Below are 24,045 nucleotides of genomic sequence, written 5' to 3'. Positions count from 1 at the left end.
ACATTTTGTTGTCTTCTGTCGATAGGAACATTAATATCTTTCTGTAGCATGGAGCGGATGGATGAAGGCCTAATCAATTAGTATGTATAGACACAGGAGGACTCTATGTCCCAGAGTGCCGTGCGGCTCGGTGCTTCAGGGTGGACCTGTGTGAGGTGGGAGTGTATCCTCATTTCACGGGAGTAAACCACCGGAGGTCTGCGGCTCTGTCGGTGCTCGGTCCGCTGTAACGTTCGTCCCGGTCGGGTGTTTGTGTCGCGGGTACCGGACAGTGTCGGTGAGACGGTGTCGGTGATGGAGGACGCGGCGGAGTGCGGGGTGTGCGGGGTGAAGGTGATGTGTCGCTTCAGGCCGCTCAACGACGCGGAGCGGAGCCGTGGAGACAAATACATCCCGAAATTTAACGGAGAGGACACGGTGGTGGTGGCGGTGAGTCTGTTACCGACTGTCCCGGTGTGTGTGTGATGGTTTTAGACCAGTGGGACCAGTAAACACGCGGTGTGTTTTACCGGCACACCCTCCTTATGTCTGTCTGTGTGTCTGTCTGCACGAACAATGGAAACACAATAGTCATAATCAGTTCTGATGATTCACAATGAAAATGAATCAAATATCATCTGAAATCAGCACAGACAGGAAACAAACATCTTTATTTCTGATACAGAACATTTGCTCGCATGTAAATGTAAAGTTTCATCATGTCATTAAGTGTCCATAATTGTTTATTAATTAGATATCAGATTATTGATCCTAACAGCAGCAGGACAGATGAAGATGAAAAGGATACTTTCATATATGTGTCTGTTTGTCCATCCACCTGACAGGTGTGGCTGATTCAGCAGCATCATTACAGCACAGACTGTCAACTGACCGTCAGACATCTCTGATGTCTTCTCTTTGAATTTGGCAGTACATCCAACCAGCCTCACAACTGCACAAGTTACAACAAATACAAACTGCTGTCAGGTGCAGATGATAAACATTCAGCTTCACTGAGACGGTGTCTGACTGTCTGTGCAGAAATTCTTCAGTTGTTAAAACTAGGGCTGGGCGATATGTCCTGAAAAATATATCACAGTATTTTTAGTCTATATCTCAATACTCAAATGGCTGTATCTCTATTTTTAAATATCTTCCAAAGCACTTAGTTAATGCTAGGACTGGGAGACAAAATCAAACATAATATTTGAGACAGAACACCCTCTCTGATGCAACAAAGTTGTAGAGATGACTATTTTTCTCTCGGAAAATATTAAATCTTTCAATAATAATGTGGATGTAATGACAAAGTGGATTAAGGCAAGCGTTAAAACAAATAAAATGTATTGTAAGTTGATACATTTACATCACTTTACTGTAATTCCGCCTTTAAAGAAGGGAATAAACACCATTTATGGCATATAATAATACAACCATATCCAAAATATAACACGATATACTGTCTCATATCACGGTAATGATATAATATCTTTATGTTGCAAAGCTCGAGTTAAAACCAACTGTTTCATCAGATGTTCATGTGGCTCGTCTCAGACAGTCTTACAGGTGAAGTCGCTGGATGTGGAGGTCCTGAGCTGGTGTGGTTACATGTGGTCTGTGGTTGTGAGGTCGGTTGGATGTACTGTCAAATTCACAGAAACAGCTTTGTAGAGGTCTCATGGTGTGAAGTGACCGTTCAGTTGACAGTCAACAGCTCTGGTGGACGCTCCTGCAGTCAGCATGTTGCAGGTTTATAACTAAATATAATGAGGTGGATTGAGATGAATAAATATCAGCAAGCTCTCTTTTACACAGACAGCCTTATTACAGTACATATAAAACACCAGAGCTACACGGAAGCTCCAGTTTATATCAGCAAGATATATAACAATGGAAAAAGTACTATGGGTGGGCGATATGGTCCTAAAATAATGTCACAATATTTCAGGGTATTTTTTCGCTGATATTCTTATAGTTAAAAAAAATATATCATTAAAGTAAGAAAATAGAATTGGAACAAAATAAGTGATCTAATTTTACAGTTTGCTTCAAGTACTCAGTTACAACTAAAGAAAAATGATCTGTTATTTCTTCAGTTTGTGAACAACAGCAGTAACTCAGAGTGAGATTATACGATATTAACCCCATGGGCCCTATAGGCATTTTTGGGGTATTTTTACTGCCTTTACTTTTAAGCTCATATCACAGTCATTATAAAGGCTACATACACATGCTATATCTTGTTTTTTTCAGGACAATCTGGGCTAACCAGATTTGCCATCATTCCATGTTCTTCTATGTGCCTGTATTTTATATTAATTTTTATATCAATGAAAAAAACAAATCCGTGTTACTAAATTCTTACATTTTTACATGTATCTCACCATAGCAAGTTGGAAGTTGACATATTCTGCCATATATGAAGAGGGGAGACTCTCTGGAATCTGGCAATATCAGAACCATGATGCTGGGACATTCTGTCACTTCACAGCTGTCCAAAACATGTGGTTTGTGCCAGGCGGACATGATTGACAGTATTTTTTCATTATTACAAGAAATTCCATTGACTCATTCACAAGTAAAAAATGTGTTTTATCTGAAAGAAACATGCAATATTTACATCTAAGATCATAGAAAAATAGTCAACCAAGTGCAATGATGTCCTCCAAGATAATATTTGTTTTTCAGTTTCAGTTATATATTGGGGGGACATTTTGGGCATTGGAGGGAGGGGGGGGCACGTGTCCCCCTCAATGTATATGGTGACTACGGCCCTGTCAGCATGCATTAGGCTACAGTTGTCTGGGTGCGCAAAGGTGAAGTGGCTGGTCTTGTCATACAAAGTTTGAGTGTCAACTGGACAATATGGAGATATTTGCATCTTGAAAACCGGACTACAAATGTGGATAGACAGGGAGAAACACACACAAGCCTAAGACGTGGTAAGATACGATATTCCTCACTATATGAAGTGACTGATAACAAGATCTGTATAATGGATTGTAAAGAAATTCGTCAGGTTTTTATTTTGTAGACAATTGATCTGTATTTATAGCGTGATGGGATGACAGCACAATGATGTGTGTGGTATCACTGGAAAGCTCTGCTCCTGCGCTTTCATGTGATATGCATGGCATTTCTGTGCGAGCCTACGTTTGCGAATAATCCATCCAAGAGTAATGTGTGTGCAACGCTGTATGAAAGCTCTGTTATACATCATTTTAGTGTAAATTTATCATTTTTTTTCGCTGTGAAAACATTGGACTACCGACAAGTGCTTGGCCTTATTGGAAAGCTACAGTTCCGCTGTTTCACGTGATATGCGTGGCTTCTCGCTATGACGCACGGTCGTGTAGAAAATCCACAGAGAAGAACAAGTGTGAATTTGGACGCACTATGCGTCGTTCGGGCCCATAGGGTTAATAGTTCAGCTAAATAAAATCTACCACAAATTACACATTTAAACAGCTCCCAAATACAAAAAATGTCCCCTGGGATCTATATATATAAATCAATGCAACATTTTTTTTCCACCTGGACCTTTATGCTCTGCCATTTCTCCTCTAATCATCACACTGTAACCTGTGACAGGCTGTTATGATACCACAACTATCACACAGTCACATATATGGAGATTTTTGTCGAGAGAGAGGCTGTGCTGCTGCCAGAGGAGCCGCTGAATGAGTTCCCTCTGAGCGGTAAGTCACTAAACGAGTCTGAGAAGTCCGGGGCTGTTCATAAAACATTCAAGACGCCACAGTTTATTCCACACTGCTGAAGCTGCTCCTCTTTTTGGAACCACCGCAGAGTCAGGAATAATTTCACTTTCAGCCATGCTTGTTGTTGCCATGGGTAACAGTATAACATCAATATGTCAACAAGTCGAAATATCACGAGTATCAGGATATGATTTGCATATTATATTAAAAATGATACTGGTCTTATCTGGAACAAGATGATATGGAACACCCCTACTGCAGAGTGTTTTACTTGTGTGGTGCAGAGTTTACTGGTCTCAGTATTAACATGATGATTTTCTAGAACCAAAAGTCTCGGGACCTTTTACAGTATGAATTTATTCTGTAGGTTTAAGACGCAAGGTTATAATAAATAAATAAATAAATAGTAAGTAGTGTTTTTCTCTTCTCTCTGCCAATGACTGCCATCCCATACAGTTGACAATGATTCGTCCTGAAGCCGTCCCCAGTTAGGACAGGACGATAGACTGCATGGAGACGTATTAAAATATAATGAGGCCCATTTATAACATAAATATAACGAGGAGAGTTCAGTCTGTCTCTGCTTCATCTCTTGAACAGATGATGTTTAGTCTACTTCTTGTTTCTTTAACAAACTCATCTTTAAGTTTAAAAGTCTGGACACAACCTGAGCTGTATGTTGTTGTTACAGTAATACCGCCTTAAATATCCCGCAGTGTTTGATGCAGCGTCAGAGTTCAGTTCGATGGTGATTAAAGCAGAAACAGCAGAACGTAGCTGCGCCAGGTTTCTTTGACTTACTGTCGTCAGTCTGAAGGTTTTATTGACAGAACGGGGGATGGAGCAGCTGCAAAGTCTCATGGGAAATGATCTGTCGCTATGACAGTGGAGGCTGAAGGCCGTCGGGGGTCACGTGACCGACAGCAGAGCATCAACCCTGGGTACAGACGAGGCCCTCTGATAGGTCCAAACTAACCTTTATGTTAAAGAGGAGATGCACACTTAAAGATTTTACTGACCTTTTATTGAACAAATTTTTGATTTAGTTAAATTAAAAAGACCAGTTAACACACAGGATTGATTAATGATTATGTTAAATTAATCAGATTATTGAAGCTGTTTTTAGTAACATGTTGAAAATCAGTTTGTTTCTTCGGGTTTAAAAAAACAGCTTTAATGAAAACGTTTTGAAATGACTGAAACCAGAATAACAGTCCGCTGTGTGTGTGTGTGTGTGTGTATAATCATCTTTCCTTCCTCTGATTCCTTCTGTCGTCTCCCAGTGGGATGCAGTTACCATGACAACAGGCATTTTATTGAAGCACAGACTGAGGGTGATGAGGAGGTTTCTTCCTCGTTTCCGCCCAGACAGTTTATTACAGTTTAACTTAATAAAACCATCAGTCCACAGAAAATAAACCTGCAGCTGATTAATTATCTTAGTAGATATTATTATCGTGATTATTTTATTAGACCTTTTTCACGGCAGACATTTTGTTCCTCGCCATGCTAAGAAAAGCTCAGATGTAAATAATATTAAGATTAATGATGGCTCAGTTCCAGTAAGTATCCCAGTGAGTCAGCATGCAGCTCGTCTGACTCACAGGATCTAAACTGTAGCTATGAGCCTACCGTCGGCCAATGTTCTCCCTTCCTCTCTGCGTGTTTCTGTTTTTAAATCCCCTTCACTACAGGAAACGACAACAACATCTGAGCTTTCACACTGAAAATAACACGTTTTATTGAAGATTTAGATTGTGAAATAAGACATGCCTGATTGTTGTTTCAATGAACTATTGTAAAGATCTGCAATGAATAAAACAGCTTGTGAACAAGGGCTGGACGAGAAGGACAAAAATTCATGGCTCAGTATTTTCTATGAAATGGGCAACATGTTCTCAGCCACATGCACTTTTATACAAACAGACTGTGGTCAAAATAAAATGCAAAGACAGGGTTTTTTCCCTGTTTGAAAATTTACAGCTGCACGACACGTAAAAAAAAAATGGTATAAAATAAATAGCACACAGCAGTGGAGCTACAGAGGTTTAAAGGTTTGCAGCACAGCACAGTAAATTATAAAATGAGTATAAAGGTATCAAGTAGGTTTGGAAAAATTCAATATCTTTGTGGGCTAAGTTAAAAAGTTGTTTTCCATCTGTTGGCCTTTCAAATGAATCCAGTGCTGCAGAATGATTTAAATATTTTTATTTATTTAGGCTATAAATCTTATTTATACACAGAGCATGGACAGAGAGGTCGAGGGAGGAACAGAGACACTTTGTCCTCGTTATCTACAGTACAGGCCAAAAGTTTGGACACACCTTCTCATTCAATGCGTTTTCTTTATTTTCATGACTATTTACATTGTAGATTCTCACTGAAGGCATCAAAACTATGAATGAACACATGTGGAGTTATGTACTTAACAAAAAAAGGTGAAATAACTGAAAACATGTTTTATATTCTAGTTTCTTCAAAATAGCCACCCTTTGCTCTGATTACTGCTTTGCACACTCTTGGCATTCTCTCCATGAGCTTCAAGAGGTAGTCACCTGAAATGGTTTTCCAACAGTCTTGAAGGAGTTCCCAGAGGTGTTTAGCACTTGTTGGCCCCTTTGCCTTCACTCTGCGGTCCAGCTCACCCCAAACCATCTGGATTGGGTTCAGGTCCGGTGACTGTGGAGGCCAGGTCATCTGCCGCAGCACTCCATCACTCTCTTTCTTGGTCAAATAGCCCTTACACAGCCTGGAGGTGTGTTTGGGGTCATTGTCCTGTTGAAAAATAAATGATCGTCCAACTAAACGCAAACCGGATGGGATGGCATGTCGCTGCAGGATGCTGTGGTAGCCATGCTGGTTCAGTGTGCCTTCAATTTTGAATAAATCCCCAACAGTGTCACCAGCAAAACACCCCCACACCATCACACCTCCTCCTCCATGCTTCACAGTGGGAACCAGGCATGTGGAATCCATCCGTTCACCTTTTCTGCGTCTCACAAAGACACGGCGGTTGGAACCAAAGATCTCAAATTTGGACTCATCAGACCAAAGCACAGATTTCCACTGGTCTAATGTCCATTCCTTGTGTTTCTTGGCCCAAACAAATCTCTTCTGCTTGTTGCCTCTCCTTAGCAGTGGTTTCCTAGCAGCTATTTGACCATGAAGGCCTGATTGGCGCAGTCTCCTCTTAACAGTTGTTCTAGAGATGGGTCTGCTGCTAGAACTCTGTGTGGCATTCATCTGGTCTCTGATCTGAGCTGCTGTTAACTTGCGATTTCTGAGGCTGGTGACTCGGATGAACTTATCCTCAGAAGCAGAGGTGACTCTTGGTCTTCCTTTCCTGGGTCGGTCCTCATGTGTGCCAGTTTCGTTGTAGCGCTTGATGGTTTTTGAGACTCCACTTGGGGACACATTTAAAGTTTTTGCAATTTTCCAGACTGACTGACCTTCATTTCTTAAAGTAATGATGGCCACTCGTTTTTCTTTAGTTAGCTGATTGGTTCTTGCCATAATATGAATTTTAACAGTTGTCCAATAGGGCTGTCGGCTGTGTATTAACCTGACTTCTGCACAACACAACTGATGGTCCCAACCCCATTGATAAAGCAAGAAATTCCACTAATTAACCCTGATAAGGCACACCTGTGAAGTGGAAACCATTTCAGGTGACTACCTCTTGAAGCTCATGGAGAGAATGCCAAGAGTGTGCAAAGCAGTAATCAGAGCAAAGGGTGGCTATTTTGAAGAAACTAGAATATAAAACATGTTTTCAGTTATTTCACCTTTTTTTGTTAAGTACATAACTCCACATGTGTTCATTCATAGTTTTGATGCCTTCAGTGAGAATCTACAATGTAAACAGTCATGAAAATAAAGAAAACGCATTGAATGAGAAGGTGTGTCCAAACTTTTGGCCTGTACTGTACGTCTTGTATATGAAACATCAACGTTTAAACAGATCTGTCTCCTGCATCCAGGCGCTGTCTCACTGTCACACGGCGACTGGATTGCACATGTGCTGCTGTGCTAATTTAATTCATCTCACAGACTGATTTAGCATAGCAGGTTCAACATACAGACCGATGTCACACTGTAGACTAATGAACAGACAGATTAAACAGAGGAGCAGCTCTGTGTCTCTCTGAGTGTTGATGGAGAACTTGTGAGTGAGAGTGCACCAGCTTTTCGGAAGATCATGTAACTTGACCCTATATCGATATTAATAGTCTAGTCTAAATCCATATAGTGTACATAGTTATATCGCCCAGCCCTACTGTGAACACACCTCAGAAAAGCCCAGACTCTGTCTCACAGGACTCTCCCACCTGATGTTGAGCTCTTTCCTGACAGTCGGAGTTGATTTGCTTTACATCTCCAGTCAAACTATACCTGAATATACCCCTTTTTGTGCCGGCTGTCTGATCTCAGACCAACCTGACTTCTTGCCAGATCAACGAAGCGTCTGTTGCTGCTGTCAGTGGAGCTGCTGTCCTCCTGGAGAGTCTGCCAGGTTAGCACGAGCTAACACAGCAGCAGCGCTTACATCCAACACTCTGCCGTTAAACGTCCCAACAAACTCACACTGACACTGAAGTGGGTCTATTCTGTAGTTAAACCCGTTAATAAATGTTAATGTCAGCTGTGTGATGCTAACAGTCAGCCCGGTCAGAGATTTTTAAAGTGAGAATTAAAATACATACATGGACTGAACCAGCTGCTGATGTGATTTTAAAAAGAGAGGCCGAATTAAAGGAGGTAGATCAATACAGCTTGTTTTTGTTTGTTTGTTTTTCCGCCACAGTCTTAATGTTGTTATTGATGAAATAAACAAATAGCTTCATGTGTGGCTGCAGGTTTTCGGGGCCAATGACAAGTCTTTGACATGTGATATGCTTTTTACTGCACAGATACATCAAGATTTATGTAGACATAGATCTGAGTATCATCTGCATAACGATTGAATATGACGTGCGTGTGAGTGAGGAGAAGCAAACCCCCGCTTATCTAAACCTCCTTAACAGTAAAATTACATGATTGACTGATCAGAAGAAAGTTTGGGAACAGCTGCACGGATCCATTAATCAGCTGATAATGTAAACAGAATCAATAATAATCAGCTGTGTTGTTTGTGTTTTTGTTCTCTGAGGATTTTAAACATTCATGAATCTTGTTTTCAAACTTTGTCTCATTCCAGCTTCTCAGATGTGACATTTAGTGAGAATGAAGTGAATAACTTAAAGAAAAAGACTCTCAAAGATGCTACTGTAGACTCTGGGGACATTCACAGAGCCATAATGAAATAAATAAAAACACTGACATTTTAATATTCAGAGAGTCTCTGGATGAAACTGTCCTCAGATCAGTTAAATGTCAGCAGATTGGAAACAGGAAGCTGCAGACTTGTCTCATCCGTTAGTGAAAACATCAGTTTAATCTGGAGTTCAGACTCACTCTGACACTTCCTGTGCTTTCAAGTTTGTTCAGCAGCTACACATGTTTAACATGTCTGTGAATATGTTCAGTGTGTCTGTAAATATGTTCATGCTCCACAGACAGTGAATGGTGATAGATGTTGTAGATGAAAGCAGACAGGGGCACGTTCTAAGTATATGGAAACATTTTCTGTTTCACAACTGAGAACTCTGCAGTAGAACAAAGATCAAACGAAATTAGTCTCCTGTTTATTGCCTGTGGAGCAGCTCCAAACTTTATACCTGACATCACAAGTTTAAGACTTCCTCCACTGGTTTGCTCTGGCTTATTAAAATCCTCAAGACTCATAAATAATGAAATATTCAGACTTCCCCTTGAGTTGTATTTGAAGTTTCCCCTCTCAAACTTTCACAAGATGTTTTGCTGTTTTTATTTTATATTTCTAATAGAGTGTACCTGTAGTTTAATTCAAAGTCATTTATTTGGTTTTATCAGTATTTTTGGTCGTCATGCTCTAACAAACTAGCATAATGTTTGAAGTGTTTGAAGCTACTTAACCCTTTGAAACCTGAGCTAATTGGCTAGATTTCTTTTAATTGAGCAACAAAAAAAATAATGACCCCCAAAATTAGCAAGAAATTAGTAAAAAGAGAAAATTAAGACCAAGAAAATTTGTAGAAAATAAATGAAAAATAAAAGAAAGAAAGCAAAAGTTAAAAACAAACATGAAAAATGACCTGAAAAGAATGCTTAGATTTATAATAATTCTGTAACATAATTCTAAAATGTAATAATAATAAAAATTAAAAATATAATTTTTCTCTAGCTTTTACTTTTTTCTCTAGTTTTTGAAAAAAAAAAATTCTAAATCATGTTTTTGAAAGAAATCGCTGAAGGTTGAAAGGTTTTAATACTACCGAAAGGCGCCTGAAAGCAGCACAAGAAATGTGATGTTACTGCAGGTTTCAAAGCGTTAAAGAAAGGAGGAGGAAACTGTTTGTTAAAGGCATATAACAGAGACTTTTGTGTTGATGCTGTGTTTCCTGTGTTTTAGGGGAAGCCGTATGTGTTTGACAGAGTCCTCCCTCCGAACACTGAACAGGTTCAGGTGTACGACACCTGCGCAAGACAGATCGTCAAAGGTCAGTTCACACCATCATATATACACAAACACACACACGCAGAAAAAAGTACAGATAAGTATACATAAACTGATGAATAATAAACTAGCCTTTATCAGTCAAACTAGGGGCTGGTTCATGTCCAGCCTGAGCCAGCCCTGACTATAAGCTTTATCAAAGAGGAAAGTCTTAAGTCAACTCTTACATGTGGAGACAGTGTCTGCGTCCAGGACTGAAACAGGAGGATGTTTCCACAGAAGAGGAGCCTGACAGCTGAAGGCTCTTGCTCCTCCTCTGTTGTGTGTATAATGTGTGTGTGTTGTGTTTCAGATGTGTTGGGAGGATACAATGGAACCATCTTTGCTTACGGTCAGACGTCATCAGGAAAGACTCACACCATGGAGGTCGGTCTGATTCACCACAACACTTAATACTTTTCAGTGTTAATCAGCTGCTTTAACTCTGTTGATTATTTTTATGTTACTCTTAGTTTATTCTTTAGGGCTCTCGCGTATCTGTGCCTGAAACCATGTCTGTGTTTTATGTTTTTATGTTGCACTGCTTTAAATTTTCAGGGGAATCTGCACGACCCTCATGTGATGGGGATCATCCCTCGTATTGCCAGAGACATCTTTGACCACATCTACTCCATGGATGAAAACCTGGAGTTTCACATCAAGGTGATGATGTCATCTTTACACTGATGACATAAACAGTCGCATCAGTCGGGAGCCGTCTACATCAAACAAAGATCATTTATTAAACACTGTGTTGTTTTTATTTATTTTTTTATGCCTTCATGCTGCCAACAGATGTGAGCAGAGACAGTAACCCTCATTTATCAATCTATCTTACAAACTAGCAGATCTGAGCATAGAAATCTTTTTACGATGGGGTTCGTGTATGATACGTGGAGAGACGTCATATGTGCGATTTAACACAGAGACGCACAACCGCCAGGCGGTAATGGTAGTTTTATTTTTGATAAATATTTATAATTCCATTAATCCTTCATTTTGTCCCCAGAAAATCACATAATGGTTTGTGCTACAGTAGTAAGACTATAATAAATAAATAATAACATGACAGTGAAACAAACACATCACATTAAAACTGTGACATTATGAATAAAAACATAAATTGATTTTAGGTCCTCAGTGTGTTTGTGTTTTTATATCAGCTCTAAGACATGAACTCACACTGTATATTGAATACAAGTCCTTTTTGGGCTGCAGGCACCCTGTAGTTTCCTTTTATTAAATGTATCGTAGGTCTGTCAGATTCTTCTGTGTTGTGTTGTCGTTGGTAAGAACCACAGTGTGTTTTTAAATCTGATCTGTGATCAGACGTCCTGCAGAGACCAGCAAGGCGTTCACTGACCAACATGCTCTCCATATGCTCGCTGCTCACCAGCTGCTCTTTATTCACAGCCTCTAACATACAGTAAGCAGGTACATGTTATATTTATATTTATATGAATAACAACAATTCTGAGTCATATCCACTTATATCAATATAAAATTTAGCTGATAAAAATAAAGTATGCAGTAAAAATGTGTTTCAATTTTATCAGTATGTTGTATGTAAATCATCTCTGACACTGAAACAGAATAATTAGATTTAATAATGTAATTTAAATGTGTATTAGGAGGTTGTGGAGGTAATGCTGAAGCCTGAGTCATCCTCAGTCTGTGAACACATGAATATAATGCACTCCTTCCCACTGAAGCAGAAATATTATGTTTTGTGGTGAGAGCATTTATCACTGTATCTTGTGTCTGGTTTTCTCTGCAGGTCTCTTATTTTGAAATCTATCTGGATAAAATCCGAGACCTACTGGACGGTGAGGATGAAACTGAACATATTTAATATTCACAGTTTTAAACACAAACAGTGATGATGATCGTTTGATTCATGTTCCAGTGTCGAAGACAAACCTGGCCGTTCACGAGGACAAAAACAGGGTTCCTTTTGTCAAGGTATGTAATGTTTAATATTTAAAGTAGAATAAAGTGGCATCAGTACTGCAGGATCAGTACTATAGGATCAGTATTACCATAGCAGCACTTCACTGATGTGTGTTTCCCTACAGGGCTGCACGGAGCGTTTTGTTTCCAGTCCTGATGAAGTGATGGACGTCATCGATGAGGGAAAAGCAAACAGACACGTTGCCGTCACCAGTGAGTGTCTAACTGTACCACTTATACTACTGCTAGTATAACACTACTACTGTCAACTTAATTTAATTCAAATATGTTGCAATATGCTGGTTATTGCAATAAAATATTTTGTGATATATTGCTGAGTCATATTTGGCAGTAACACCGCCATCTCTGGGGGGCGCTACACTGATAATCTGGTTCCTCTTTTTATTTCCTCTGAAAGTATTAAGATGTATTTCCTGTTTGTTTGTCCTGCAGACATGAACGAGCACAGCTCTCGCAGTCACAGTATCTTTCTGATCAACATCAAGCAGGAGAACGTGGAGACGGAGCTCAAACTGTCTGGGAAACTTTACCTGGTCGACCTGGCAGGCAGCGAGAAGGTCATACTGCTTCACCACACTCACTGTATTTAACTCATTTAATCATGAGTCACATTGTAACTCATCAACATAGCATTAACATAGCAATAACATAGATTCATCATTCATGGTGTGATGATGATGATGATGATGATGTTCAGGTGAGTAAAACTGGAGCAGAAGGCTCCGTGTTGGACGAAGCCAAGAACATCAACAAGTCTCTTTCTGCTCTGGGGAACGTCATCTCTGCTCTGAGTGAAGGAACGGTGAGTCTTCTAAAATCACGTTAGCTAACGTAGCATTGTGAAATGTAAACCTGAAATGTTCCGAATAGTTTATAAACTTCACAAAAAGCACATTTCCTAAAGTCCAGTTGTGGAACTTCAGCCGTCAGTGATGTCATTCTGAGTTTGTGTATGTCTTTATAGAAAACGCACGTCCCGTACAGAGACAGTAAGATGACTCGGATCCTTCAGGACTCTCTGGGAGGAAACTGTCGGACCACCATCATCATCTGCTGCTCTCCTTCTGTTTACAACGAGGCTGAAACCAAGTCCACCCTCATGTTTGGACAGAGGTGCTGTGAAGGAACACATATTACAGTCTGGTTGTGAAGCTGACGTCAGTCCAGGACCAGATAGATCAGTTTATTATAAACTTGTGTACAGTGGCATGCAAAAGTTTGGGCACCCCTGGTCAAAATTATGTGTACAGTGAGTAGTTAGGTAAGTGGAAGATGTACTGATGTCCTAAAGGCAAAAAGTGAAAGATAAATACATTAAAGAAGCAGGTATCACCGCTTCTAAACACATTTGGTATCCAGCTCAGAGTCTTTCAGTTCTTGTTTGGAGGATTTTCATCCATTCTTCCTGCAAAAGGCTTCTAGCTCTGTGAGGTTCTTGGGTCATCTTCATGCACTGCTCTTTGAGGTCTATCCACAGATTTTAATGATTGTCCGGTTGTAGAAGCCATCCTCTCTTCGTCTTCAGCTTTTTTACATTTGCTGTGATGTTTGCATTAAGAATTTGCTAGAATTCAACTGAATCCATTCTTCCCTCTACCTGTGAAATGTTCCCCGTGCCACTGGCTGCAACACAAGTCCAAAGCATGATCCATCCACCCCCGTGTTCAACAGTTGGACAGGTGTCCCTTTGCTCATTGTGTCCACTAAGTTCTGTTTCAACTTCATCAGTCCACAGGACTTGTTTCCAGAAAGCATCAGGCTTGTTCCGATGTTCCTTTGCAAACTTCTGACGCTGAATTTTGTGGTGAGGACACAGGAAAGGTTTTCTTCTCATGACTCTTCAGTGAAGGTCATATTTGTGCAAGTGTGTCTGCACAGTAGAACAGTGCACCACCACTCTAGAGTCTGATAAATCTTCCTGCAGGTCTTTTGCAGTCAAATGGGGGTTTTGATTCGCCTGTCTAACAATTCTACGAGCGGCTCTTTCAGAAAGTTTTCTTGGTCTTCAAGACCTCAACTTGACCTCCACAGTTCCTGTTAACTGCCATTTCTTATGAAAAATTACCAACTGAGTGCTAGGCAGCTCTTTAGAGGTGACCATGGCTGCTGATTGTTGGGACAAGATTTCAGGAGTCAGTTGAAATTTGCATCACCTGGCCTTTCCTAACGATGATTGTGAAAAAGCCAGAGTCCTAACAAGCCAATTAAGGTGTGAGACCCTAATAAAAGTTGTCGTAGAGCTCAAATGTCTTGAGGTGCCCAAACTTTTGCGTGGTGCTCCTTTCCTTTTTCCCTTTCCTCTTTTTTTAAAACCGCAGTTAAAGAAGTTTATTTTGTTCAATTGTTGCATGTTGAACTTAAGGATCTCTCTGGTTGGACTGAAGTACAGATTTTTACTTCTTGCCGTTGGCTTGTAATTTTTCTGTCAGTGCTTTATTACACAGTCTCTTATCACCCTTCATCTCTCTCAACACCTCAAAATGTATTGGTCCATACATCATCTCTTCTGTTGCAGACAGCACCCGGCTCTCTGAGTGTTTGTTAACCACCACTTCCTGTGCTGTTTCTGTGTTTTTAGAGCTAAAACCATAAAGAACACAGTGTCGGTGAACCAGGAGCTGACTGCTGAGGAGTGGAAGAAGAAGTACGAGAAGGAAAAAGAGAAGAACAGGAGTCTGAACATCACGATACAGAAACTGGAGAACGAGCTGAAACGCTGGAGGAAAGGTAAACAGGAGAAATTTAACATTCACTTAACACAGACATCTGCAAACTGTGTGAGCTTACATGTGTTGGGTTCAACTGTTTTAGTCCTCTGTGCTGAATGATTCCATTGAAATGAATGAGGGGGCCTGAACATGGCCGCACACCCTGTTTACACATACGACCTTTCTTAACTCTCCCAGGTGAGTCTGTACCTGTGGAGGAGCAGCTGAGCAGAAACAAGAAAACCAGCAGTGAGACGACAGCAGTGATTGACAGCCTGGCCCCACCCCCCGCCCCCCTGTCAGACGAAGAGAAGACGCAGTATGAGACGCTGATCACAGACCTGTACCATCAGCTGGATGACAAGGTGAGTCTCACCTGTGCCAGCTGTGACCCTTTTATATTGGTTGAGCCTGTGAAACACTGACAATCTTCTGACGAGGTATCTGATGTTTTTATATCGTAATCTGTCTGCACTTTTATGTCAGTACATTATTTCAAACCCCAGGAAGACTACAGGCACTTTGATGTGCTTCACCTGGGGATCCTTGAATAAACATTAAATTCATCTTTCAGGATGAGGAGATCAACCATCACAGTCAGACGGCTGAAAAATTCAAACAGCAGCTGATGGATCAGGACGAGGTGAGTCTCACCTTGCTGTACAAACCGTCATAGTGGTATGTATCTAATATCAATCACTGCAATCATGGTCCCTCCACCTCTTTGTAACCCTTCATCCAGCTGTTGCTGTCGAGCCGTCAGGACTATGAGCGTGTGCAGGGGGAGCTGTCACGGCTGCAGAGGGACAGTGACTTGGCCAAAGAAGAGGTGAAGGAGGTGCTGCAGGCGCTGGAGGAGCTCGCTGTCAACTACGACCACAAGAGCCAAGAGGTGGAGACCAAGAACCGCTGCAACCAACAGCTGAACGAAGAGCTGGCACACAAAACTGTGAGTCCATATAAACAACAAGGCTCAGGATGGTGGGACAATAGGATGTTGGGATGTTAGGACAATAAGAAGAGACGGTAGAGTGTGAGGATGTTAGGATGATAGGACTGTAGGATGTTAGAATGGTAGGACGATGTGAAGTAGGGACAGTAGAATGTTAGGAATGTAGGATGTCAGGACAGTATCGTAGGACAATAGAATGTTAGTATGGTAGGACAGTAGGATGGTAGAACTGTAAGACGCTAGGATGGTAGGACATTAAGGGGTTAGGACGGTAGGATGTTAGGACAGTAGGATGGTAGGACAATAGAAGGTTAGGATGGTATGACAATAAGATGTAAGGAAAGTTGGATCTTAAGACAGTTGTATCGTAGGACATTTGGACAGAAGGATGTTAGCATGGTAGGATAATAGGATGTTAGTACAATAGGATTTTAGGATGTTATGACAGTAGGATTTTAGGACAGTTGGATGCTGGGACAATAAGATGATGAGATAGTTGGATGCTAGAATGTAAGGATAGTAGTGTCAGGATGGTAGGTTATTAAAATGGTAGGATGGTAGGACAGTAGGATGTTAACCTGGTAGGATAATAGAATGTTAGGTTGGCAGGATATTAAAAAAGTTGGATGGTAGGACAGTGAGATAATGAGATAGTTGGATGCTAAAATGTAAGGAGAGTAGTATGTTAGGATGGGAGGATGTTAGAATAGTAGGGTGTTAGGACAGTAGGATGGTAGGATTTTAGGATGGTAGGATGGTCGGAAGTTAGAACAGTAGGATGTAAGGATGGTAGGATGTTAGGAAAGTTGGATGGTAGGACAACAGGATGTTAGGACAGTAGGATGGTAGGATTTTAGGATGGTAGGAAGTTAGAATAGTAAGGTGTTAGGAAAGTTGGATAATAGGACAGTAGGATGTTAAGACATTAGGATGGTAGGATGTTAGGATGGTAGGAAGTTAGAATAGTAGGATGTTAGGATGGTAGGTCAGAATAGTAGGATGTTAGGATGGTAGGGTGTTAGAATAGTAAGGTGTTAGGAAAGTTGGATAATAGGACAGTAGGATGTTAGGACATTAGGATGGTAGGATGTTAGAATTGTAGGATGTAAGGACAATAGGATGTTAGGACATTAAAATGGTAAATGGACCTGCATTTGTATACCGCCTTTCTAGTCATCTAGTGACCACTCAAAGCGCTTTTTACACTACGAGTCACGTTCACCCATTCACACACACATTCATACACTGGTGGCTACTCAGTTTTAACACACTCACACACCGATGGAACAGCCATCGGGAGCAATTTTGGGTTCAGTATCTTGCTCAAGGATACTTCGACATGCAGCCTGGAGGAGCCTGGGATCAAACTGCTGATCTTTCGATTGGTGGGCGACCCGCTCTACCTCTGAGCCACAGCCGCCCCTGTAGGATGTTAGGATGATAGGAAGTTAGAATAGTAGGATGTTAGGATGGTAGAAGGTTAGAATAGTAGGATGTAAGGACAATAGGATGGCAGGATGTTAGGATGATAGGAAGTTAGAATAGTAGAATGTTAGGATGTTAGAATAGTAGGATGTTAGGATGGTAGAATAGTAGGATGTGAGGAATTTCGGATGGTAGGATAATAGGATGTCGGGATGCTTGTTCTAAGTCTGAGCTGTGTACGTTCATGGAGATCAGCTCTTCTTCCTGTCCCATGTTTTCAGGTGAGTCTGGAGACGGTTCAGAGGGAGCTGTCCACCCTGCAGGAGGTCAGTTCTCACTATAAGAAGAGGTCAGCAGAGATCCTCAGTCTGCTGCTCAGAGACCTCAGTGACATCGGCAGCGTACTCGGAACCACCGACCTCAGAGCTGTAAGACATTTACACACTGCACTAATTTCACATGTCTGCCTCCGTTGTGTTGACCTGACATTTCGTTTGTCTTTGGAAAAAGTTAAAGAAAAACTCACTGATCAATCTGCTGATAGTTTCCTCAGTGAATCGATTAGTCTATAAAATGCATCATACACACATACAGCCTTAAATAACCTGCCAGAATCTTTCTGTCTCTTCAGATGACGGAGACGAGCGGCGTGATGGAGGAGGAGTTCACCACCACTCGTCTCTACATCAGCAAGATGAAGTCTGAGGTCAAATCTCTGGTGAACCGCAGCAAACAGCTGGAGCTCAACCTGACGGAGAACATGTGCAAGATGGAGGCCAACGAGAAGGAGCTCAACACCTGCCAGCTGCTCGTCTCTCAGGTAAAGTTCAACTCACAGTCCAGAAGTTCGCCTTATTCAATGGATAAAATAATAATAATAATAAACTTTGTTTATGTAGCACCTTTCATGCTTTCGTGCTTCACATGAAATCAGACGTAATGAACATAAAACAGACCAATAAGGCAGTTCAGTATCAAAGGACATTAAAAAACTGTAAAACAAAAACTAATTGATGAATAAATCATATAAAGTCCTGTAGTTATGATTGGGCTCTATGGGGGAGCTGAATGTCTGATTTTACATAGAAGTGATTGTGTGTGTGTGTGTGTGTGTGTGTGTGTGTGTTGCAGCTCCAGGCGAAGATTGTGTCTCTGTCAGACGACCTTCAGAGGGTGGAGCAGAAGAAGAGGAAGCTGGAGGAGAGTCAGGACTCTCTGATGGAGGAGATCGCCAAACTCCATGCTCAAGGTCAGACAGCGTTACCATGGTTACAGCAAACACTGCTCTATGATTGGCTGTCAGCAGTGTGTCTGAGTAGAGAAGAAAACAAATCTGTTATAAAAACAACTTTGAGTCTTTAAAACTATAAAATTAATAAAAACTGATATTCAAGGAAAATATTTAAATGCAATAAAAATATGTGTGTGTGTGTGTTTGTGTGTGTTCAGGTCAGATGCAGGAGCTGACGGTGATGGACAAAGAGAAGGAACACATGAGCAGACTGAAGGACGCTGTCGAGATGAAGGTAAAAATCTTCCTCCTCATCTGAATTCAGTTTGAAGCTCCTCATCATGGTTTCCTCCTGGTGAGAGATCTCGTAGTGTTTGACATCCTGTTGCCACTCAGTCGACGACTGTGAAAGTCACGCAGTGAGAGCTGAAGTGTTGCTGCTGTGTGTTCTGCAGAGAACTCTGGAGGAACAGATGGAGAACCACAGAGAGGTTCACCACAAACAGCTGAGTCGCCTCCGAGATGAGATTGAGCAGAAGCAGAGAGACGTCGACCAACTCAAAGAGTACGTTATTCATTATTAGAACTCATCAGTGTCTGAGGAGGGCGTTGTGTGGTTTTGATTATTTTTAATAGTTAGTTATTTAAGTGCTCAGCTGAGTGCACTTTTAAAGTTATAATTGTCATCACGAAAAATACTTATTTTAGTCACATTGATCATTTAGTCTAGTTTTCTGAGTAGTTCTAGTTTTACTCTGATGTTTTAGCCTTTTTTGTCAAGTCACGTTAATCATGTTGAGGCTGCAGCTGTATTAACGTGTCGGCAGTGATGTAGTGTGATTAAATGTTGTTTTATTTCAGTGTGAACCAGGCTCTGCAGCTGGAGAACAGGAAGCTGCAGTCGGACTTTGACAAACTGAAGGCTGAGGATCAGAACAAAGACCAGAGACTCCAGAAGCTGATGTAAGTTTGTCCCTTTGTGCTCACCATAGACTCAAAATATCAGAAAATATAAGAAGTTGAAATATCTGTAGGCTGAGGTGTAGAAGTTGGTGCATTGATAAAACAGAAATGTCGGAGGAACAAACACTCATCGGTTTGTGTGATTCAGGTTCCTGAATGAAAAGAGAGAACAAGCCAAAGAGGATCTGAAGGGTCTGGAGGAGACGGTGGTACGTCACTGTTTTACATTCATCGTATCTTTATATCTGCTGCAGTGACACATATGAGATCAGTGAGTGAGTTCTGGTGTTTCATCCAACAGGCCAAAGAGCTGCAGACGCTGAACCACCTGCGTAAAGTCTTCATCCAGGACCTCGGTACTCGAGTCAAGAACGTAAGAAAACCATCAGTCAGTCAGGTTCCATTGAAAACAATGTGTTTACCTGTTTGGATGCTCATCGTTCATCACAGATGTCTGTCTCAGTTTGTGAGATCATGCTGTTTTTCTGTGAGATGTCAGATGCATGTCAGACTGTGTGTTTAGTGATGAACCCAAACATCAGCGTTTCTTCTTTAAACAGAGTTCAGAGAACGACTGTGACGAGGCCGGCGGCAGTCTGGCTCAGAGACAGAGGATCATCTTCTTAGAGAACAACCTGGAGCAGCTCAGCAAGGTTCACAAACAGGTCAGTGAAGCACCCACCTGAGATACTGCTGCTAACCTGCTCATCTTTAGGCTCACCTCACACGGAGAGTTTACAATCATCAGAGTGGCATGTTTACATCATTCTATCCAGTTTTTACACAACTCGCAGGGCTGAGTGAAAAATCAGTTCATAGATGAATCGTGATGAATACATAAACGTGTCTTCCGCTGTTATCTCTGTACGATTCTCCTTTAAATTCAATCACTGTGTGAAACAGGACTTACTCGGACCTGCTGTTTGATGAACACTGAACGAGTCACATCTGAAGTCTCAAGACATTTAACCCTTTGTGTTCTGCAGCTGGTGCGGGACAATGCTGACCTTCGCTGTGAACTGCCCAAGCTGGAGAAGCGTCTGCGTGCCACAGCAGAGCGAGTGAAAGCTCTGGAAGCCGCCCTGAGAGACGCCAAGGAGGCGGCTGTGAGGGACCGCAAACGCTACCAACAGGAAGTGGACCGCATCAAAGAGGCCGTCCGCTCTAAGAACGTCTCCAGGAGAGGACACTCTGCTCAGATAGGTGAGGGACAACAAACGGGGTGGTACAGGGAGAGGTCTGAGGACCTTTGAGGGTTTCAGTGTGAGTTTGTGTCCTGATGGAGGAGTTTGAAGAAGCCAACATTAACAGCTGATTCACCTGTCTCCATGCAGCCAAGCCAATCAGAGCTGGTCATCAGCACCATCAGCACCCGTCCTCCTCCACATCCATCAGGCCGACCATCCGAGGAGGCGGGGCGATGTCCAGTCCACGTCATCAGTACCCCCGACAGCAACAACCACAGCAACTACAACCCCATCAGAGCCACAGCAAGTAGGCTACAGGTGAGTCACAACCACAACAACACAGCAACCATGTCAGCAACCACAACATCAGAACATCCACATCAGCATCCACAACAACACAACAACCACAGCAACCATGTCAGCTACAACCCCATCAGAGCCACAGCAAGTAGGCTACAGGTGAGTCACAACCACAACAACACAGCAACCACAACATCAGAACATCCACATCAACATCCACAACAACACAGCAACAACATCAACATCCACTACCGTATCAAAATCCACAACAACACAGCAACCACGTCAACTGCAACCCCATCAGAGCCACAGCAAGCAGGCTACAGTGAGCCACATCCACAACAACACAGCAACAACATCAACACAGCAACCATGTCAGCAACCACAACATCAGAGCGTCCACAACAACACAGCAACCCCATCAACATTCCGAGCAACACAGCAACAGCAATCCCATCAGAGCTACAGCATGTAAGATACAGGTCAGTCACGCCCACAACAACCACATCAACAATCACAGCAACCCCTTCAACAACCACAGCAACCCCATCAACAATCACAGCAACCACATCAACAGTCACAGCAACCACAGCAACCACATCACCAATCACAGCAACCACATCAACAACCACAGCAACCCCATCAACATTCCGAGCAACACAGCAACAGCAACCCCGTCAGAGCTACAACATATAAGATACAGGTCAGTCACACCCACAGCAAGCACATCAACAACCACAGCAAGCACATCAACAACCACAGCAGTTGTTTCTATGATCCTGTTTAAAATTGATGTAAAATAAAAAACTATAAGAGCTGGAGTATTCATCTTTTTGCAACAGACTTCTGTCTTTAATGTCCTCATGACATCCACTTGCAATACCATCATTATGTTACGCTACAAGCTGCTGTCATGTATGTACATTCTTGTGTGTTCACTCGTGCATTTTATCTGTTTTTATTTTCTGTATAACCAATCGCCCTCCAGGGACAAAAATAAAGTTGAAGAAGCAGGTTGATAGAAAGTCTGTTGTATTTTTTTGACACAATTTCAGTACTTTAATTAATTACTATGGTTTACTGACTTACATGACCTTATACAGTATCTCACATAAGTGAGTACACCCTCCCATTTTTGGAAATATTTCATTATATCTTTTCATGGGACAACACTATAAAATGACACTTTGATATAACTTAAAGTAGTCAGTGTACAGCTTGTATAGTAGTATAGATTTACCTTCCTCTGAAAATTACTCAAAACACAGCCATCAACATCTAAACAGCTGGCAACATAAGTGAGTACACCCCACAGTGAACATGTCCAAATTGTGCCTGAAGTGTCAATATTTTGTGTGCCAACCATTATTATCTAGCACTGCTTGAACCCTTTTGGGCATGGAATTCACCAGAGCTCACAGGTTGCTTCAGGAATCCTCTCCCACTCCTCCATGATGACATCATGGAGCAGATGGATGTGAAGACACCTTGCGCTACCCCACCTTCAGCTTGAGGATGCCCCACAGGTGCACAGGTGAGTTTAGGGCTGGATACATACTTGGCCAGTCCATCACCTTCACCTTCAGCTTCCTCAGCAAGGCAGTTGTCATCTACTAGGTGTGTTTTGGGTCATTATCATGTTGAAAAACTTGGTAATGAAAACTTGCAGCTTAGTTTCTGAAGAGGGGCGATCATGCTCTGCTTGAAATTCATGTTTCCCTAGCTCCCCGGAGCTGGCAGCACTCATGCAGCCCCAAACCATGATGCTGCCACCACTATACTTGACTGTAAGCAAGGGACAGTTGTCTTGGTGCTCTTTCAGCATGTGTGGCACCTTGATGAAGAGCACCTGAAGTGCAAGTGCAAGTTTTCATTATCAAGTTTTTCAACATGATAATGACCCAGAACACACCTAGAAGATGACAACTGCCATGCTGAGGAAGCTGAAGGTGAAGGTGATGGACTGGCCAAGTATGTATCCAGCCCTAAACTCACCTGTGCACTTGTGGGCCATCCTCAAGCTGAAGGTGGGGTAGCGCAAGGTGTCTTCACATCCATCTGCTCCATGATGTCATCATGGAGGAGCAAGAGAGGATATGAAATACCAAAAAACACCAGAGTAGGCACTGGTGGATTGTTTCTATGGCTTCACAGTTCAAAGAGTTAACACTATAATTTGTCAAAAAACACAGATGTTATCAGGGACCCACTTAAATGACCACCTGTGGGTCCAAAACCATCACCGTCACTGCATTTCATTGGTTTTTTTCAGTGTGTGTAGGCTAGTCATTGTCTGGGGTCGATCGTTGCAATATTCAACAACATAATTTCATATCGTGTGTTTTCCTGATGCTGTTCTGTCCTAGTTGACACCTTGAGTCTGTATAATTGAAGCTTTGTCACTTCCTGTCTTCACAGGTAGCTCACACACCTCTGGATCACTTTCCTTTTCTGTGGATCTTTGAATTTCTGAACTGTCCTGCTCTCACCACTTCTGCCTTTACTGGAACCAGACCTCTTGTTTCCACAACTGTCAACCATAACAGCCATTCCACCTTAACAGCCAACAAGTGCTTTCTTTCCTCCTCTGAGTCTGTTCAGCTGTCTGACTCTGCCTTTTGTTTTTCCGACAGAAATCAGTCAGCTCTGGTGCTTTGAGTCTGTTTGTCTTTGTTCACTGACAAGTTTAATGTGTTTAATAAGAAGTTTATTAAGATAAGTGACAGTTTAATAATAAGTTAAATAAGTAGATTTCAGGTTTCTGTCTAAAGCTAACAGGAGTTGGATGATAATACAGTGATGTTGATAGGTCCTGACGCATTAAAATCTGTAAGGACGCAGTGAACTCACTACGTTTCCTAAAGGCTACATTGTGAACATCACACTATGAAAACTGCGTTGAAAGCTTGGCGCTAATTATGTTAAAAGTATATGTCATGTTACTGAAACCTCCTGAAACCTATCACCATCACTGACAATATGTAGGCAAATATCTTTATGGCCGACAGACATTGATCCATGTGTCGTTATGGAAAA

At 41.7% G+C, this 24,045-nt stretch overlaps 1 protein-coding gene across 1 annotated transcript; it reads left to right on the top strand.

The window, feature by feature from the left end:
- The first annotated feature begins 129 nt into the window (after window positions 1-129).
- On the top strand, window positions 130-24,045 carry LOC117248222 (kinesin heavy chain-like). The gene is made up of 26 exons (XM_033613056.2): window positions 130-429; window positions 10,189-10,276; window positions 10,586-10,659; window positions 10,831-10,935; window positions 12,050-12,098; window positions 12,179-12,234; window positions 12,348-12,435; window positions 12,676-12,800; window positions 12,941-13,045; window positions 13,208-13,356; window positions 14,822-14,970; window positions 15,150-15,316; window positions 15,526-15,594; window positions 15,694-15,900; window positions 17,610-17,756; window positions 17,960-18,148; window positions 18,460-18,577; window positions 18,778-18,854; window positions 19,015-19,124; window positions 19,421-19,522; window positions 19,671-19,731; window positions 19,824-19,895; window positions 20,083-20,187; window positions 20,509-20,725; window positions 20,857-21,027; window positions 23,428-24,045. The coding sequence occupies exons 1-25, from the start codon at window positions 295-297 to the stop codon at window positions 21,018-21,020; spliced, it is 2,928 nt and encodes a 975-aa protein (XP_033468947.2). The 5' UTR covers window positions 130-294; the 3' UTR covers window positions 21,021-21,027; window positions 23,428-24,045.

This window comes from Epinephelus lanceolatus, chromosome 14 (genome assembly GCF_041903045.1).
Source record: "Epinephelus lanceolatus isolate andai-2023 chromosome 14, ASM4190304v1, whole genome shotgun sequence".
NCBI lineage: Eukaryota > Metazoa > Chordata > Actinopteri > Perciformes > Serranidae > Epinephelus > Epinephelus lanceolatus.
The sequence above is the reverse complement of the archived record's forward strand: the minus strand, read 5'-3'. Positions and strand labels throughout refer to the sequence as shown.

Bases quoted from the DNA above. Each gene is read 5' to 3' on its own strand.
- LOC117248222 (XM_033613056.2), top strand. From the start codon at position 295: ATGGAGGACGCGGCGGAGTGCGGGGTGTGCGGGGTGAAGGTGATGTGT. The intron at 430-10,188 runs GTGAGTCTGTTA...CCTGTGTTTTAG, and splicing joins AGGACACGGTGGTGGTGGCG to GGGAAGCCGTATGTGTTTGA. The intron at 18,855-19,014 runs GTAAAAATCTTC...TGTGTTCTGCAG, and splicing joins AGGACGCTGTCGAGATGAAG to AGAACTCTGGAGGAACAGAT.